We start from the raw sequence: 20,554 nt of genomic DNA on the forward strand, positions 1-20,554 counted from the left end.
GTAGAGACATTGATTAGATACAGTCGATAAACATGGACCATAAAAATAAGCAATAAATTGGATTTCATCAAAACCTTTACTCTTCAGTAAGATACTGTTAGAATAAAAAGGCAAGACAGACTGGGACAAAATATTTGTCAAGCCTATATTTAATAAAGATTATATCCAGAATATATAAAGTCTCTTAAAACTCAATAATTAAAAGATAAATCAATAGATTTATAAGATAGATTTAAAAGATAAACTCAATAATTAAAAGATAATAGGGGAAGATGGTGGAGTAGGAGGACCCTAAGCTCAACTTGTCCCATGGATATAACTAGATAATACTCACATCAGTATAAATAACCAGAAAACTACCCAAAGACTGGCAGAACAAACTCCACAGCCAAAGATAGAGAGGAGGCCACATTGAATAGGGGAGGAAGGGCAGAGACATGGAGGTGAGGAGAAGGGAGAGAAATAAACTATCCCCATAACATTTGGCTTTGAAAATGAAAAGGCCAAATTTCACGAGTTCTTACAACCAGTAGGACTTAATACTAGCAAACTGAATCCAACAATATGTTAAAAATCATCCACGTGATCAAGTGGGATTTATTCCTGGGTTGCCAGGGTGGTTTAATAGTCTCAAATCAATCAACCTGATACACCACATTAATAAAAGAAAGGATAAGAACCTCCATGATCATTTCAATAGATGCAGAAAAAGCATTCGACAAAGTACAATATACATTCATGATAAAAGCCCTCAACAAAGTAGATTTAGAGGGAACAAACCTCAACATAATAAAGGCCATATATGAAAAACCCACAATTAACATCATGCTCAATGGGAAAAAAAACAGAGGTTTTCCTCTATGGTCAGCAGCAAGACAGGGATGTCCACTCTCACCATTACTATTTAACATAGTACTGGAAGTCCTAGCCACAGTAATAAGACACCAAGAAGAAAACGTCCAAATCAGCAATGAAGAAGTAGAACTTTCACTATTTGCAGATGACGTGATACTCTACATAGAAAACCCAAAGACTCCACCAAAAAATTGCCAGACACACAAATTCAGTAAAGTTGCAGGATACAAAATCAATGTACAGAAATCTGTTGCATTTCTATACACCAATAATGAAGCAACAGAAAGAGAAATCAGGGAATCAATCCTATTTACAATTGTACCAAAAACCATGAGATACCTATGAATAAACCTGACCAAAGAGGCGAAAGACCTGAAATTGAAGATGACACAAAGAAATGGAAAAACATCCTACGCTCATGGATTGGAAGAACAAATACTGTTAAATGTCTAGACTGCCTAAAGCAGTCTAAACATTTAATGCAATCCCTATCAAAAAACCGACAGCATTTTTCACAGAGCTAGGACAAACAATCCTAAAATTTATGTGGAACCACAAAAGACCCTGAATAGCCAACGCAACGTTGAAAAAGAAGCAAAGCTGAAGGCATCGTAATTCTAGAGTTCAAATTATATTACCAAGCTGCAGTGGTCAAAACAATATGGTACTGGCACAAAAGTAGACAAGTAGGTCAATGGAGCAGAATAGAAAACTCCAAAAGGAGTCCACAACTATGTGAGTAATTAATCTTCGACAAAGCAATAAAGAATATGCAATGGGAAATAGTCTCTTCAACAAATGGTGTTTGGAAATTGGAACAACAACATGCAGAAGAATCAAACTGGACTACTTTTTTATACTATACACAAAAATAAAATGGATTAAATGTGAGGCTTGAAAACATAAAAATCACACAGGAGAACACCCGAAACTAATATTACACTGTATGTTAGCTAACTGGAATTTAAACACTTAAAAAAATTAATTACATAAACTAAAGCACACACACATACACAAAATATGCTCACAATACACATGTGACTTGCCTAGCCTTTTACTTGTGATACTAATTCAGAAACAGAAGGACAGAAAAAGAAAAAATAAGCACTCTCAGACAAAGCTTTGACGTGTAAAATTTAGCTTGAAGACTTCAGCATCCCTTTTCTTCACTTTTTCCCCAACCATGATGTGTGCCTGTTCCTGAGAGCTCTTCTCCCCTATGACTCCAAAACTCTTGAGGCTTTGCTCCAGAAAGAATTTAACGGGTTTACTTGCAGGATTGGTTTTGTTTGTTTTTTGGCTCTATCAAAATATTTTTAGCAGCAAGATCAAATAAAAGGAAAATTTGTGGTCTGGGGAGCCCTACAGAGAGCTCCTGAGGGTCACACAGTATTGTAGTTACTCACCTTATTTACCTTTAAAGAAAATCATGAGAAAAGTAAATCTGACCAAGGTGTCTTAATGTCAGCAGAGGAAGTGTATAGTACTGTACAAGGACTGAGGAGGAGGACTGAAGAGCTCATTTAGCTGTGCGTGACTCTGCAACCCACAGTGACTCCTGGGTCTTTGAGTGTATCCATTGCGTAGTGCCCTGATGGCTCATGGGAATGCATTAGGGGCAATCTGGAAGGCTAGAGTGATAAGGTGAGAAGAGGGCTCACAGTATCTTTCTTGCCCCACAGTTAGGAGAATCCTCTCAGGGGCCTTCCTTCTCTCCTGTGACATGATGTGCATTCTGTTTTACCTCATCAGCTCCTGAACCTTTCTAATACATCAGGACCTGAGTAGCCAGAGAATGTAGTGGAAGGCAAAGAGGCACTGACTGTAGAAAGAGAACAGGAGTGGAAGGATGAGAAGGATGAGAGACCGGAGAGCCTTCCAGGTCTGAGTTTGTAAAACAGTGTCTTTTTGGAGTTTGGGATGAACGAGAATTTGGGGTCCCAGCCATAGGTATGAAGAAGGAAAGAGAGCAAAATGAAAAAAGGAATTGCAAGATTTTTGTGTGCATGAATTATTGGCTATAATTGCTTTTTGGGATAACCAAAATAAAGGTTTAATTTACTTTCCTATTTAAAAAATCCTGGAACTAAAAAAATCCATGGACTTGGTTCTAGAAGAGCCTGAGAGTGGAGAGTCATAGGAAGTTATGTCCTCGCCCTTAAAAAAAAAGTGGTATTCAGTAAATTATTAGGTACAAAGAAAATAGACCTTCAGTTCACAATGAGGTTGATTACTTACCTGTTTGAATAGCAAAAATTGAAAAGACTGACCATACCAAGAGTTGGTGATGATGTGATCTCTCACAGAAGAATGATGGAAATGGAAAATGAACACTTTAGAAAACAGCTTATCAGTTTCTTATAAACTTAAACATGTAGTTACCATACAAACTAGTAATTCCACTCCTTTGAAAACATGTCCGCACAAAACTTGTACTTTAATGTTTATAGTAGTTTTGTTCATAATAACCAAAACTGGAAACAACTCACATGTCCATCCATAGGTGAGTGGATAAACAAATTGTGGTATAAGCATTCAATGGAATATAATGCTCAACAGTAAAAAGTAATGAACTATTTATTGATAGATGCAACAATGTGAAATCTGAAAAGCTGTATGTTAGAGAATGAGACATAAACAACTATGAGTCTTCTTATGTAAAATTCATGAAAAGGAAAAACAGTGACAGAAAGTAAATCATCGGTTGCCAGTCACTGCAAAGAGGGTACAGGGAAGTTTTCTTTCTGGGGGGGGGGGAGATACATGATTGTATGTATACATTTGTCAGAATTCATTGGCTTATATACTGTAACTGGGTAGTTTTGTTTCATGTAAAGTATACTCAATAAAGCCAATGAAAAATTTTTGGTATTACTTTGCTCATATTAGTTAGTACTTTGATATAGCAGTTTATTAACCAGTTCCACCTTGAGTCCACGTGTAGCAACGTTTTGACACTCTTACGTTCCATCCACATAGTTTAACTGGTCAAAATTTGAAGGAAGAATTGGGTATATAGTTACCTGTGAGCTTTATGTTTGTTTGGTTTTCAAACAAGTTCCTAGTTCCTCAAGTATCTCAGAATCCAGGGTAAGGATGGTAAACAGCTAAATATGTGTAGTTTGAAAAAGCTCCTCAGGAGTTTTTTTTTAAAAGATCCCTTCCTTCTCTACAAAGCCAGTATTCTAGAATGCTTTTCTTTTTATTCGGTTGGTTTTATTTTTAAATGAAATTTATAGAGGTGTAATTTATAAACATTAAAATGCACCCATTTTAAGTGTATAGTTGGGGCTGGGACAAGTGTGTACATACTTATGTAACCTACACAGTCATTATATAGAGCACTTACATCACCCAGAAAATTCTGTTATGTCCCTTTACTGTCAATACCCTGGGCCCCAGAAGAACACTGATCTCACTATAGATTAGTTTTGCTCATTCTACAGTTTTGTAAGAATGGTGTCTTACAGTCTCTGTGTTTGGCTTTCTTTACCAAGCATAATGTCTTTTAAGATTCATTTGTGTTAAAAAAAAAGATTCATTCATGTTCTGTCTGTGCTTCATTTTTATTGTTGTGTTCCATTGTATGGCTATATAACACTTTATCTACTTACTGCTGAAGTATGAATAGTTTTTGTGTGAACATAATTTTTTACCCCATTGCTCTTAGCTAATGCTCAGAAGTGGAATTTCTGGTTGGTATAAGTGTGTGTTAAACTTTACAAGGAACTGGCAAATTGATCGTCAAAGTGATTGTACCAGTTTACCTTCCCATTAAGCAGTGTAAGCGTTCCAGTTGCTCTGCATTCTCAGTAGCATTTTACGTTGTTAATCTTTAATGTTAGCCCTTTTAATGAATGTATAATGTTAGCTCAGTGTGGTTTTAATTTGCATTTCCCTTATGATTAATAATGTTTTGAGTACATTTTTGTGTGCTTGTTGGCCATTCTTATATTTTTTTGGTGAAGTGTCTTCAGATGTTTTGCCCATTTTAAATGGGAGTATCTAACTAATTAAGGAATTGTAGAGATTCTTTGTGCTGCACAACAGTCCTTTATTAGGTGTATGTGGCTTGGTTATTTATTTATTTTTTTCATTTTCTTAATGGTATCTTTCAAAGAGCAGAAGTTGTTAATTTATTTTGATACGAAGCCCATTTTATCACTTTTCTTCTGTGGTATGTTTGATGTCCTAAGAAATCTTTAACTTCTCCAACATTGTTAAGATTTTATCTTTATTTTCTTCTGTAAGTTTTATGGTTTTTGTATGACTCATTCTGATTTAATTTTTGTCCTGTGTGTGTGTAGTGGTATCGAAGTTCATTTTTTCATATGACCATCCCTTTGTTCTAGCACCACTGTTGAATAGACTCTTGTATTTCTCCATTAAATTGCCTTTAAATCTTTGTCAAAAGTCAATCAACCATGTATGTGGAAAAGCTTTTTAAAATTTGATAGCCTAAATCTTGATATAGCAGGTGTACAATTTTACCCATCAATTTTTTAGTAATGTTTAAAAAATTTTTATTTAGACTAGTTTAAAATAAAAGTGATCAGATAACATGATGAATGACTGAATTCTTAAAAATTTTTTAATATACAAATTTATTCAGTCTCTGCTATTTATGTAACACATTGATTAAAAGATTTTGTTTTGTTTTTCTTCATTGTGGTTTTTTTTTGAAGGTTGGAACTAGATGGAAGGATGTGGTCTCCAAGTGTATCCGATGCCACTTCCAGCCACTGCTTTTGTTTTACGCAAACCCAGATGGCACAGCAGTTTCTACTGAAGATGCACTTAGGCAGGTCATCAACTGGTCACATTATAAATCTGTTGCAGAAAATATGGGTAATTTTCAAAAGTTCTTTTTAGTGTTTTTTTTAATAGTATCACAATCACACTAAGAATATTAATATACTGAAGATAAAATGAATTTTGAGGATAATTTCAAAATTTAGTTTCAGTAAAACAGAGTTCAGGAAAATTTTATTACTTTGAGTTAATCTTTATAAAGAAGGCTTTCCTCACCAATGGCCTCTAAAGCACCCTCAGGAGTTACCCACTTGTGTGGTCACACAAGCACGGAAGGGGATACTTGGCTGGAAGCTCTTTCTAACAGTGAATGTTGAGATTTAAAGTGAGTCATACACAGGAAAAGTCCAAAGGAGCTTACGCCCATTTTTGGATACATTACAAAACATACAGAAATCATTTAAAAATGTCTCCTGGGATGCCTGGGTGGCCTAGTCAGTTAAATGTCTGACTCTTGATTTCAGCTCAGGTTGTGATCTCACGGTAGTGAGATCAAGCCCCAAGTTGGGCTCATGCTGAGCATGCTGAGCTTGGAGCCTGCTTAGGATTCTTGCAGTCCCTCTCTCTCTCTCTCTGCCCCTCCCCCACGCACACATGTTCTCTCAAATAATAATAATAATAATATGGATGCCTGGGTGGCTCAGTTGATCCAGTGTCTGACTCTTGATTTCGGCTCAGGTCATGATCTCATCATTTGTAGGTTCAAGGCCCAAGTTGGGCTCCGTGCTATCAACACAGAGCCTACTTGGGACTCTCTTTCTCTCCCTCTCTCTCGCTGCCCTTACGCTCTCCCCTCTCAAAAATAAATAAAATTAAAAAAAAAAAAAAAGTCTGGCAAATGTTCTCTTTAAAAATGTATATATATCAATGTCAATCCTTTGAGTTTGTAAGTGATTGTCTACAGTATTAAAAATGATTCAGGGGGAAAAAAAAGAAAAAAAATGATTCAGGGGTGCGTGGTTCAGTCGGGAGCATGCACCTCTTGATCTCAGGGTTGTGAGTTCGAGCCCCACATTGAGTATAGAGATTACTTAAAAATAAAATCTATAAAAAAAGTTTCAAACTTCACTTCTTCTGGTGGGGAGGAGGATGGGAATAATACATTTTTGTTTGTCTTTTAAGGATGTGAAAAGCCCATAATTTATAAGTCAGATAATTCAAAAGAGAATGGATTTGGTGATCAGGCAAAACAGAAAGAAATTCAGAAATTTCCAACAGATAATATTTCATCATTTAGTCGGAACCACATTCAAACAAGTGGTGGTAGAGGGCCAGGTATGTGTTTAAGTTATCATTTTTATATTGTCCCTGAGTAATTATGCTTCCCCCTTTCTCATTTACTGAATCTGTAATTCCTGGTAAGTACCATACAGAAGGAGGGTGTTTAACTATTCTTGGCCATGAAGAGAAAATAACTAGATAACAACATTTTGTCTTTTAACTTAATGCATTTCTCTCAGACTTGTGGTTTTATCTGAACAATTGACTACTATTTGGGTTTCTCCATATATTGACCGCTGTAATAGGCTGGAGGCAATCTGGACTGTTACCAAAGAAAGTCATAATCTAGGAGTTAAATATTAACTTGGAGAGGAAAAACATGAGTTAATAATTTGGTTCATAGGCTAAAATTAAATTTACCATTAGTGAATATAGCAGTAGTTCAGAGTTATTATAGTTGTACTTTATATTTAACTTCATTTTTATTCAACTCTCTGTTGTTACATCATACCACAGATTTAATTTTCACAAACCAGGTTCTGTGACTTGGGTCCACAACGAGACATTGCCACATGGTGTGTGTAGTTATGGTTTAGAAATACATAAAACTTGAATTGGGTGGATGTTCAGGATGAATTTATAAGCAGCTTTAAAGTACATTAATGAAATAATGTCTAACTATAAAAGTAACCCATTTAATCAAGGGTGGTAGGATCCCGAATTAACAGTTGTCATCAAAGAATTACAGGGATGCCTGTGTGGCTTGGTTGGTTAAGCATACAACTCTTGATTTCTACTTAAGTCATGATGTCACGGCCATGGGATTGAGCCCTGTGTCGGGTTCAGTGTGGAGCCTGCCTGGAATATTCTCTCTCTCTCTCTCTCATAAATAAATTAAAAAAAACAAAAACAAGGAATTACAGTAAATGCTTTTAAAAGTTCTGAATGAGACCATCTTTTACCCTCTGTATTGGTCATACTCTTAGATTAAGCTGTTACCTATTTGTCAAAAGATAACTACTTGTAAGCCCCAAAACTGTATGTGATTACAAACACAAACATTGGACCAGACAACTTGGGTTCATAATCCTGGTTCTACATTTACAAGCTATGTGAACCTGGGAAAGTTTTTAACTTCTCTGTACCTCAGTTTCCTGATCCACAATGGAGATGGTAATTGTACCCACCTCAAAGAATTAAATGAGTTAAGACTTAGAATGGTGTCTGACACATAGTGATCACTCAGTTACCTTTAGCTTTTAGTATTTCAATATAAGATCTCTTTACACAAGTTTTTAGGAGCTATATAAGAAGTTCTTAAAGCCAACAGGCATCTCCAGTGTCAGGATAAAAGCACATTGAGTTTTTTGGCTAAGGATAAAAATGAGTTCATTGTATACTTATTTTCTTTTTAATATATAACATGTTAAAAATTTTATATAGTTCAATTTGTACTTTTATTGAGCAATTTGAAAAATGATCTGTATCATTTATAAGAATGGTTTATTTTACAGTTAAGTTAAGTCACAATGATCAAAGGGAAAAAATAAAAGACATTTCCAGAGAATGTGCTTTAAAGGCCATTGAACAGAGAAACTTACTTTCGTCACAAAGGAAGGATTTGGAGAGGGGACCAAGAAAAGATTTGGGCCGACATAGAGGTAAGCTAAGAGCTTATAGTGTTCATTTGAGAAAAGGGGTTGCTAAAATCTTACTTTTAAACTAAATTTTGTAACCTTAATACAAATTAATATAATTTCTTTATTATTTATCATATATACTTATGTACATATTATGTTATATATCTTAATATGATTTCTTTAATACACCTATTAAATCTATAAAAATAAATTCTGGAGTGTTCTTATTTAATTTTAGCCTGGAATACTTGTGGTTGTTTAGATGTTTTAACTTCCCTTGTAATTATAGATTCACTTCACTCATATGGTACATTCAAACAAGAAGGAAGGTTATAAAATTAAGTGAGGAGAGCTTCTTTTCTTGCAGCTCCTCACCTTTCTTCTGTTTCATCGTTAATAGTGTCCAGTTCATTATGAGCGTGCCTTACACTTTATGGTTTTATCCTCTTTTCGTTATGGACATGCCATTAACTTAAATGATACTGCTAGACTTTAAAACTTGATTTGAGATTTTTGCTGCAGTGATATCCTTTTACATACACTTTTGTATACTTTTTTTATGTATAGCAATAGCATAGAATTCTTTTAGGAGAATAGCTGGGTTAAGGTATGTATGTTTATTCTTAATTTTGCTGGATGTGGCTCAATTGCTCTCCTAAAAGCCTGAGCCATTCTGCACTCTCACTGACATTGTTTGGATGTCTGTTTTTTCACACCCTCAGCAGCAGTTGGTTTAACAAACTTTTAAACCTTTACCAATATAAGAAGTAGAAAATACTCTTGTTGTTATGATTTTCATTAATTATGAATGAGACAAAATGCTGTTTTTTAAAAAAAAATATTTAAATTACATTAAAGTATTTAAATTTTTTTTTAGATCTTATGATCTACCTTAGAGATCATTTTTTAAAATCAATATATAACCACTTATCTTATAAATGCCTCTCATGAAGGATAGAGAATGAAAAAAAACACTTTTTAACTTCAAACCTCTATGTGATATACTATAAATCTTATTGTTTACTTATTGCTGCTTAACATTTCTTTACAAACAAGGTGTTTGACTTGTGACTGAGAAATGTCTCTGAAGAGTACTCATTTGTATCTTCATTTGATTATTTATTTTTAAAGATTTGGTTGATGAAGACCTTCCACATTTCAAGTCTGGATCACCTCCTGCCCCAAATGGCTTTAGGCAATATGGAAATCCACATCTATATCATAGTCAAGGAAAAGGTCCATATAAGCATGACCGAGTTGCCCATCAGAGTCGAGCTTCTGCACAAATACTGAGTTCAAGTAAATCCCAGATTCTTGCCCCAGGAGAGAAAGTTACTGGCAAAGTTAAGAGTGACAGTGGCACTGGATATGATACAGACAGCAGCCAAGATTCTAGGGATAAAGGAAGCAGTTACAGTGGCAGCAGTAAAAGCCGGAACCGTGGTTGGAAACCCATGAGGGAAACATTAAATGTTGATAGTATTTTTAATGAAAGTGAAAAAAGGCAACATAGTCCAAGACATAAATCAAATATCAGTAACAAACCTAAATGTAGCAGAGATCAGAGTTTTAACAATTGGCCAAAGGAGAACCCAAAGCAGAAATGTTTAATGACCATATACGAAGATGAAATGAAGCAGGAAATAGGCAGGAGTTCCCTTGAATCAAATGGAAAAGGAGCAGAGAAAAATAAAGGCCTCAAAGAGACTAAAGTTTACGGTGACAATTGGCAGATGCAGAGGACTGAGTCTGGATATGAAAGTAGTGATCATGTCAGTAATGGATCTGCTAATTTGGATTCACCTGTTATCGATGGAAATGGTACAGTAATGGATATCAGTGGTGTTAAAGAAACAGCATCCTGCAGGTAATGCACAAATTAAATGAATGCCTTTCCCCCATAGTTATATGAAGTGATTTTCAAAGTCTGAGGTCAATAAAGTGTAATGGAAAGAGCTTGACTTTAGAATGAAGAAACCTGGGATATCACAAGTTATTTGATATTTCAGGTTTCTAATAGTTACCTCCTGATTCTGAAAATAACTTTATTTTTAGGAAATTTTAGAAGTGCAGAAATACATTATCATTGTTGCCACTGATAAGAATTAATATATACTACAGGTTTTTTCTTTTTTTTTTTTAATTTTTTAATGTTTTTATTTATTTTTGAGACAGAGAGAGACAGAGCATGAACAGGGGAGGGGCAGAGAGAGAGGGAGGCACAGAAGCCGAAGTAGACTCCAAGCTCTGAGCTGTCAGCACAGAGCCTGACGCGGGGCTCGAACTCACAGACTGTGAGATCATGACCTGAGCTGAGGTGGGATGCTTAACCGACTGAACCACCCAGGCGCCTCTATACTACAGATTTTCAAGTGTAGATTTAAATTGGTTGCATCTCTGTCATCAAGCTAATTATTTAATTCTTCAATCTATTTAATGTTCATTATCCCATTTCTAACATCTATAACTCAGAAGTAGGGATATTTTCTACTTTCATAGCCAATTCCATGGAAGAGATATTTTTCCTTTAGCAAGTATAAAAGAATACAGCCAAATAACTAAGTTTGTGTTCAATTAATTCTGAATACATTTTTATGTTTCTGTTAGAAGCACATTTGCCCTTTCCTGTGTAACCTCTAAAACACATCCACAGCTTAAATGGTGGATTTCTTACATCAGTCTAGCCACAATTTCTGCTTTTAATCCAAGTAAAACATCTTAATTTGTTATTAGCTGGTGTTTTACCACATTTATTATTAAAAAGCCAGATTCACAAAAATCAACTGCTTGTATTATATTAAATAATCATTGCCATAAAGACTTAGGATGGCAGGGCAATTTCATAACACTTCTTGGAAAGGGGTAGCCTAGGGTAGTAGAAAGGTCAGGACTTTGTAACCAGGTAGTCTTGGATTTTAAGTATTGGGCAAATTAATTTGACTTTGACAGCCTTAATCTTCTGTTGTAAAATGAGGATGATAGCTACTTTTAAGTGTTGCTGTGAGATGTAAATTAAATAATGTACATTAATCCCCTAGAACAGCACATGGCATATAATAATTCTTTAACAAGTATTATTTCCTTTTTCTTAGATTCTAACTGAAATAATCCACGATAGCTGATACACTTGGTGTGTGTTTTGTTCTGTTTTCTAGTGACCAGGTTAAAACAAGCAACCTAAATATAGAATATATCAACTGTTCCTCCCAACAGAGCAAAAACTACTTGGAAGGTAAAATTTTATTTAAATATATTGTAATAGTGGCTGTAAAGAATAAGTTGTGGTAATAAGAGTAAAGAAGCTAGGAACAGTGCTATTACTGGTAAGGTTATGAGTAATGAGCAAGTTGGGAGAATTCATGCTTGAAGGCTTTTAAAGGATGGGGATAGCTAGTTCAGGGACTGGGCCAAGAGGGGAATGTGTCAGTCAGGATAGGCTAAGCTCTAGGTTACACAGTGGTAACAACTTCAAGATCTCAGTGTGCCAGCACCCATTTGTGTTTTGCTCATGATACATGACCAGTGGAGGTCAGTATGGAGTCCTTCCTAGAAGTCACTCAGGGTCCCAGGTTAATGAGACTACATCTCCACAGATGCTTCTCTGATCCTTGCAGTATTGTGGGGAGAGGAGATTGAAGGAGGACACAAGAATCACGCCTGAGCTCTTAAAACTTCAACCCAGAAATGATGAATGTACTTTCACTCACATCTTGGCCAAGGCATGTCTTACAGCCAAGCCTAATTTCAAAGAGGGTGGAAAAAAGCAGTCTTACTAGTGCCTGGAAGGTGAACTGAAATATGCGTGAACAGTCCTGATGTCTACCACAGGAGTTAAGGACAGGATAGAAAAATGGATAAACACCCTGTTAGAAAAGTTCAGTTTGGAAACAGTAATTATATTCATGGTGTGGGGCATTATTATAGGTGATCTGTTACTCATACATAGCCCAGAAACAAAATTAGATGTTATGAATGTGTGTAGAATTCAGGTTGCTATTGAAAGGATATAGCTGAAGGATCTGGGGGAGAAGGATCAAGGAAAATGATAAGCAAGGGGATTATTGAGGTTGCAATCAAAGACCATATTTTCAAATGTTAGAATTCAGAGGATTAGAAAAGGTAATTTTTCACAATAAAAAATAGCCATGAAGAACAAATTTTTAGTTTGTTTTTTAATCTTTATCATTCTTAAGGCTTTTGTGGAGATTATTTTAAGGTTACAGACATTGAATATGATGAAATGTTAAATTATGTTGTTTTTATCAAATGGTATAATATCAGAAGGAAACACTTATATTAAGGAAATAACCTTCCTTTCCTATATAAAATGTCTCGCCTGTTTAAAAATCTGATAAAAGTCTGGTAACCAAGTATTACAGGAAGCAGTAAAGGGTTGGCCAGAAATCAACAGCAGAAGTCGGTGAAATTGAACAATAAGTGCAAGTTCAGTACTTTTTACAAAATTATGCTTGCTTCCTGATAGTAATAAAAACACAAGGTCATAGAGATTGTGATGGTCAAGAATGTATTGCTGTAAGAGCTTTGTAGTGGGTTTCCCCATTTAATATCAGAGTATGTATATAACCTACTTGAGAATATTTTTTTATTGTGGTAAAATACACATTACAGGTTTGCCATTCTAACCGTTTTGAAGTGGCAGTTGAGTGGTAGTGAGAACGTTCACACTGCTGTGCAGCCATCACCATCATCCATCTCCAGAACTCTTTCAACTTCTCAAACTTAAATTCTTGTACTCAGTAAAAAGCTCTCCATTTCCCCCTCCCTCCCAGCCCCCAGCAACCACCATTCTACTTTCTATCTCTATGAATTTGACTACTCTGGGTACCCCAGATAAGTGGAACCATACAGTATTTGTGTGTGTGTGTGTGTGTGTGTGTGTGTGTGTGTGTGTGTGTGTGACTGGCTTATTTCACTTAACATAATGTCTTTGAAGTTCATCCATGTTGTGGCACGTGTCAAAATTTTATTCCTTTTTAAAGGCTGAATAATAATACATTGTATAACACAACACATTTTGTTTATCCATTCATCTATTGATGGACATTTGGGTTGTTTCTATCTTTTGGGTATAGTGAGTAATGCTCCTGTGAACATTGGTGTACAAATATCTGAGAATTCCTGCTTTCAGTTCTTTTGAGTATGTACCAAGAAGTGCAATTGCTGGATTCTTTGGTAATTATGTGTTGTTGTTGTGGTTTGTTTTCTTTTTTTGAGGAACCACCACACTGTTTTCAACAGCAGCTGCACCATTTTACATTCCCACCAGCCATGCACAAGGGTCCCAACTTCTCTATATTTCACCAACATTTGTTGTTTTCTGGGGTTTTGTTTTGTTTTGATGATTACCATCACTAATGGGTATGAAGTAGGTTTCTTATTGTGGTTTTATGTAACCCACTTATTTAACTCATGAATTGTATTATGTTAAAATTATTTCTTATTTAACAAACTTCAGAGTCTACCAGAGTTCTCTCACCTGGTCTTTGCCTTGAGGATCTTTGTTAATGCCCCTGCCCATGGTGTCTCTATGGATTCCCCTTCCCTACTCTTTGAGAACATGTTAAAATAGTATAGGAGTTTTTTCCCCAAGCTAAACACATTCCCTGTGTGGATTTTTGTTTTAAGTAAGGCACAGTTTAATTTAATTCTTTGTGATTTGGTATGATTTCCTTGGCTTTGTCCTATTTCTTTATAAAATGGGGGCACACTTACAGTATCGACCTAAAGAATCGCTTTCTGTTATATGCTATAAGACTTAGAAAGTTAAGGAGCTTTAGAAAATTTTTACTTATTTATGATATTTAAGTCAGTTTTTAATATTAGCCTGTACAAGTTTATTTGATGTTAGAGAACCAAGAATCTACAGTAGTGCCATGCCATCGTAATTATTTCATTGATGTTTTTTCATTGACAAAGATACATAGATTTCTCTGCCTATGTCATGGTTTTTGCTGCCTAAAGCTATTATCCAGATACACTGTTGGAATTTCACAGTGCCATTTAGATTATTTTAGCTCCTCTTTTAAAATTGGTCACTAATCAGGAGAATTTCAAATGCCTTAAATTACATTCAAGACAGAAGAAATTATATGTTCACATGGTCAGGAGAAAGTATCGCATTGGAAGAATACAGGTAGTTTAGTGTATGCAAGGCTGAGTGCATGTGTGGAAGTTGTCAGATGACAGATAGAGGGTAGATAGAAGCCAAATCATGATGAAACTTTTATGCTATTTTTAAATTCTACAGTAAGTGGAAAGGCAGCAGAGGACAAGAAGAGTAATACACTCCAGTCTGCATTTTAGAAAACCTCTGGTGGCAATGTAGAGGGTGAGTTCGGAGCAGTGGGAGAAAAATTAGATGACTACTTTAATAGCCTGGAGTGAAAGGGTGAGGGCATAAACTAAGACAGTACCAGTGTCAGAAGAGAAGATTTGAGTTTGTAAGAATTTATAGACAATGGAGTCAGCTTTTATGACAGATATACAAAAGGGAGGAAAAGGAGGAAGCTGTATTTGGGACTTACATAAATAGTTACACCACTTACCAAATCAAAGAATATAGAAAGAAGAAACAACTTTCAGGGGATGAAAGGAGATGCCCAAAGTATTTTGGGATTGTTTTGTTTATCATCTGGGTTAAATAGATGTATTAGCCAGTTAGGGACATATGTCTACAATTTAGGAGAGATTATGTACTGGGTAACCAGCCACATATATGGGAGTTGACATCACTCAGGAAAACTGGAGATTTCAGAGCAAAAAGTAGAGGAAAAAAGTTGGGGTTTGCTAAGAGAGATGAACTAAGGATAGAGAGAAGGAGCAACTTTGGGAAAGTATGGGGAAGAGCTAAAGGTATGAGAAAATACAGGACATAAGATTATCACAGGGAAACCAGGAAAATGGGGAGCTTCAACAAGACAAGTGGTCACAAATTAAGCAGAATAAGGATTAAAAAGCACAGGTTTGATTTAGCGGTAAGTCATTAGTGAAAGAGTAAAAAGCAGTGTTAGAAGGACATTCGAAATAGAAGCAAGCTGAGGTAGGACTGAAGTATTATTGAGAAGTAAAGGGCCATGATGTTTCTAACTTAAAATGGCTCAGGGGCGCCTGGGTGGCTCAGTTGGTTAAGCATCTGATTTTGGCTCAGGTCATGATCTCGCGGTTTGTGAGTTCAAGCCCCACGTTGGGCTCTGTGCTGACAGCTCAGAGCCTAGAGCCTGCTTCAGATTCTGTGTCTCCCCCTCTCTCTGCCCTTACCCCACTTGTGCTCTATCTCTATCAAAAATAAATAAATGTAAAAAAAAAATTGCTCAGAAAAAAATGGAGCAAAATGTTAATAATAGGTGAATCTGGGTAAAGATATACAAGTATTCTTTGCACTAGTTTTAATCTTTCAATTTTTCTGGACTTTTTGACATTTTCAAATAAAACGTCTTAAGAAATTATAGTAGAATAATAAGTTAATAAAAGAGAAGTAAAGAAATGGATTTAGCGCATGTCTCTCCAGACCTTTGCTGTGAATAGCGAAGAAGCAGTACCTAGAGGAGAAAGATGAAACCAAGAGCTTAGTTTTGCATTTAGGTTATGGACGGTAAGGAACTAATGATGTACAGAGGAAGAAAAAGGTGTGAAGATAAGAATAGAACAGAACAGTAATTGGTGGAATAAGATCTCTGGAGGCAGAGTGGAAAAAGAAACAAAGAAGGTAAAGAAACAGGCCAGTTAAAGTTTTGTGATTTTTCCAAAGTATTCAAATTTTATTTACAAAATTTTTGTTTTATTGTAAATCAGATCATTGATTGGATTATTGCTCTTGAATGTGTTTAGGCTTTGTAATAGTAGTGCTCATGTTATATTTTGAAATCTCCCCATACAACAAGAGTGAAGATTACATTGTCTAGACCAGCAGTTTGGTTTTATTGCTACCTAAGCCTGTTTTAAACCAGGGTCATCTTTTCAGATGAAGTATATATTTTGATTTCTTGACTATTGGGCTTTTAAAAAATACAGTATCAAAATTAGCATTATTAGTTCAAACCTTGGTGTTGTCTTCTGTGCCAAGTATAAAAATTGAACTATTTTGGTTTGCAAAGGACCTGGAGCCAAAATTCCCAGTAAAGACACATGGATGTCTATGTCAGCAGAAGAGAAAAATAACACATCTATTTTTAAGTTAGTTGGAATTCTGAAGTCAAACCACTTGGTTGAATGCCTGCCATAGTGACATGAAAATTTCAAACATATTTATAAGACCTCTGCTGCCTCCTGCTGTCTGTTGTACATACTTTAATAATAGTAAAGAGTTCTTTAAGAATTAAGTATTTTTTCTGGTGTTTGTGAATAATAAACTTGAAATTAGGGTAAGAAGTAAACATTCTGAAGTTAAAATCAAAGTGAGTAGAAAATTGTAATGTAACTTCAACTTTCTAATTTTTCAAGTCCAAAAAATTATCAGTTCTTTTTGACATTACCTTTTTTTTTTTTTTAAATAATCATAAAGTAGCTGCTGAAGAGAGAGGCTGTTTTTGAGCCTCAGCAATCTGTCAGGCTTACAAGCAACTAACACTCCCTGGGATCAATGATACTGCCTTTTATTTTTAAGATTTTATTAGTGTGGCACTTGTTAAAGTTGAAATAGGTCAAGAGGAAAGGTAAGAAGAATTTGACTCAGTTTATACTTATCTAGTTCTGGTTCTGTGAGTTCGGAACGTTGTGGACAGGGTGGTGGTAATTTAAGAGAAGAAAAACAGTATGTTTTGCATGTAATTGTTTATTCATTTTCTAGACTTTCATTGAATGTATTTTATATGTTAGATATTATACTAAGGGAAACAATAACAAAAAGGGAATGTATCGTGTAATAATGAAGAGCTTACTGCAGTCTAGAGGACGTAGGAGTGTTAAGTCTTAAACAAATGAATGCCAGACTTGTAGTTCCTCTCATTCTACTATCTTAGGTTTTATTAGAAGCTAACATTTACTGTGTGAGCAATATTGCATATGGGGTATTAAATTCTCATATATATTACACAACTCTTTCTTAGAAATTGAAGATTTAATTTGCAAAGCCTGATGGTAATCAAATACAGATTTTTTTCCATAGGATAATAGTTAGATGTTTTGATCAACTATAGATTCCAGCTGAACTTTGAGTGACACCCAGAAGATCAACTTAGGGATAAAAAGCCATCTAAGATAAAGTTCTTTGTTATTGTTTAAAAAATAAAGTTGTTGCTTTAATAACTTGTTTTCTCTGAAATCTTTTTTTTTTTTTAATGTTTGTTTATTTTTGAGACAGAGAGAGCAGGAACAGGGGAGGGGCAGAGAGATAGGGAGACACAGAATCTGAAGCAGGCCCCAGGCTCCTAGCTGTCAGCACAGAGCCTGATGCAGGGCTCGAACTCACAAACCGTGAGGTCATGACCTGAAGGCAGATGCTTCACTGGCTGAGCCATCCAGGCGCCCCTTCTCTGTAATCTTCAATTCATAGGTTTGGAGTACAATTAAAAGCATGAGAATGAAAGAAAACATAAATGAATGTGATAACAATGCCATCTAAAAACAAGGGAGGATACAGGAAAAACTTAAGTAGAATTGTATAGAAGTATAGACAATCAATTGAAAATTCAAGCTAATGCCATATATTCTGATATCTTCTGTAGGCATCAGCACATTAAAGTGGATCATGTTATTTGATGTTCAAACTAGTGGCCTAGTTTCATCACAGGAGATTCTGTATGATGATCTCAGATTTTAGTAGCATATGTAAAAGAGAGCTTGCAGGTAGGGGAAAGGGCACTGACTTTGGAGTTAACCCTGGATTTGTTTGAATGCTGTCACCAGTTACATAGCATCAGTTGGGTCACCTAACTTCCTTGGGGTATAAAAAGGGAAATTTTGGGCACCTGGGTGGCTCAGTTGGTTGAGCCTCCGACTTCAGCCCAGATCATGATCTCACAGCTGGTAGGTTTGAGCCCTGCATCAGGCTCTATGTTGACAGCTCAGGGCCTGGAGCCTGCTTCAGATTCTGTGTCTCCTTCTCTGCCCCTCCCGCACTCATGCTCTGTCTGTCTCTCTCAAATAAACTTTAAAAAATAAAAATTTGAAAAGAAAAAAAAAGGGGAGGGAATCATTTCACAGAACAGTTGTGACTGAGATTTTAAAAGACAACTATTTTCAATCAATTGTAGCAGTAGTTTTCAAACGTTTTGATCTCAGGATATTTTTATACTATTAAAAAATATTAAGGACCTCAAAGAGCTTTGGTTTTTATGGGCAATATATATATATATATATATATTTTTTTTTTTTTTTTAATATATGAAATTTACTGTCAAATTGGTTTCCATACAACACCCAGTGCTCATCCCAAAAAGTGATGGGCAATATATATTAATAATTACTGTATTAGGCTTTAAAATGGAAAAATTTAAGTATTTAAAGAATGATTTACTTTACTCATGCATGATGTTTTTTACTAACCTCATTTGGAAAATATTGATTTGCTAAATTTGCAAGTCTTCCAAATGTTGACACATTTCTTTATATAATTTAAAAAAGCACATTTGTTAATATTGCCACAGATGTTAGCAGAAAGTCTTTATAATTATCGGGAAGCTACAAAACTCATGATGGTGGATTCCCGTTTTCCAAAATTCTAATTTTCATCCAAAAGCTTGAATTCTATCATTGGCAATAAATAATGCTAGTTGTTTTCTTGGGAATGATAGGTTCATGTCTTTAATTTTTAAGAAAATTTCTGCCAGGTACCCAACTCTGAGTAACCAGTGTTTGTTGTCTTTCAAGTAAAAATGGGGTTCACTTGTAAAGATTAAATGAAATAATTATTATCAACCTCTTAACAACTTAGCAGTCAGTAAATGGTAGCTAGTTAGTGATGATGACATAACATCTTACATGTTATCATAATACCTTCCCACATATTTAATTCAGTTCATGTTCCTAATGTTCATGTGAGGAAGGTAAAAGAGGTGTCATTATCTCATATAAATGAGGAAACAGATTGTAAGGGATTGAGAGGTTTGTTTAAAGTTACTAGCCCATAACTAGCAAATCTAAACTTCAACCCAAGCCATCTGTCTTCAGATGCACAATTTCCCTACCACTTTGTCGGCAAAGAATATGTCTTACGTAACTGGGGAAACAACATAGCTCCACGCAGTGTAGCCCCAATAACATTGCTAACATTTCCAAGTGGTAGTAGAAGTAGCCATTTATTTTGTATAAAGCATTCAGAAAAGAGGTATTATTTGAGCTGGGCCTTGAAGAATTAATTTCTGTTAGTTGTAAGAGAATTACCTATTTATAGGAAACCTTATGTAAATTATGGAGAAGTATAAGTGGAGTAAATTATAAAAGATCACTTAAATAATTTAATTTTTCTCTCTCCCCACCTCAGGCTTCAGAAAAGAACTCAAGAATTTGGAAGTAGGCTGTAAATCTCCTGAGTTCCACCCAGAGTCACATCTACAAATAAAAAATCCTTTGATAAAGAGGTAATCAAAAATATTTGGAAAAACTAAAATTTTCTGTACTAAATGCATGTATTATAGGAACTCTTTATCAGATAGGCTGTAAATTCATATTACTGCTCTGAAAACAATGGGTCTACAATTTTATTGATGCCTGTCTGTTCATTAAAAGTGATCATTAAAAGGACCTGAGAATAGAGAGCCTGGCCTACAAAGTACTTGGTACAATACATGATTGTTGTCATCCTCACAGCACTTTTAGGAGGTAGATGGTATTATACCAAAGAGAAAATTAAGGGCTTTTATTAAGTAATTTGCCTGAAGCAATGGAGCTGAAATTTGAATATAGCTCTTATCCTACAGAGCCTCTTTTCATCAATTCCATGCAATTCACATGAGAAAAATAATTTTCATATAGCAAAATAAAATTTACAATGTAATATCATTTATCTTCACCATAGAAGTTAATTACCTAGGGGCAGCTGGGTGGTTCAGTGAGGTAAGCATCTGACT

At 35.3% G+C, this 20,554-nt stretch overlaps 1 protein-coding gene across 2 annotated transcripts in view; it reads left to right on the forward strand.

The window, feature by feature from the left end:
• The window catches only part of USP53 (ubiquitin specific peptidase 53), a 64,540-nt gene that overhangs the window by 38,977 nt on the left and 5,009 nt on the right, over positions 1 to 20,554 (forward strand). For both annotated transcript variants that reach the window (XM_078445789.2, XM_060654279.3), the window contains 6 exons: positions 5,541 to 5,703; positions 6,790 to 6,942; positions 8,403 to 8,549; positions 9,660 to 10,395; positions 11,684 to 11,760; positions 19,969 to 20,065. In XM_078445789.2, the coding sequence (XP_078301915.1) occupies positions 5,541 to 5,703; positions 6,790 to 6,942; positions 8,403 to 8,549; positions 9,660 to 10,395; positions 11,684 to 11,760; positions 19,969 to 20,065 (1,373 nt within the window). The remainder of the gene's footprint in view (positions 1 to 5,540; positions 5,704 to 6,789; positions 6,943 to 8,402; positions 8,550 to 9,659; positions 10,396 to 11,683; positions 11,761 to 19,968; positions 20,066 to 20,554) is intronic.

The sequence above is a fragment of the Panthera onca genome, chromosome B1 (assembly GCF_046562875.1).
Source record: "Panthera onca isolate mPanOnc1 chromosome B1, mPanOnc1 haplotype 2, whole genome shotgun sequence".
In the NCBI taxonomy this organism is placed as follows: domain Eukaryota; kingdom Metazoa; phylum Chordata; class Mammalia; order Carnivora; family Felidae; genus Panthera; species Panthera onca.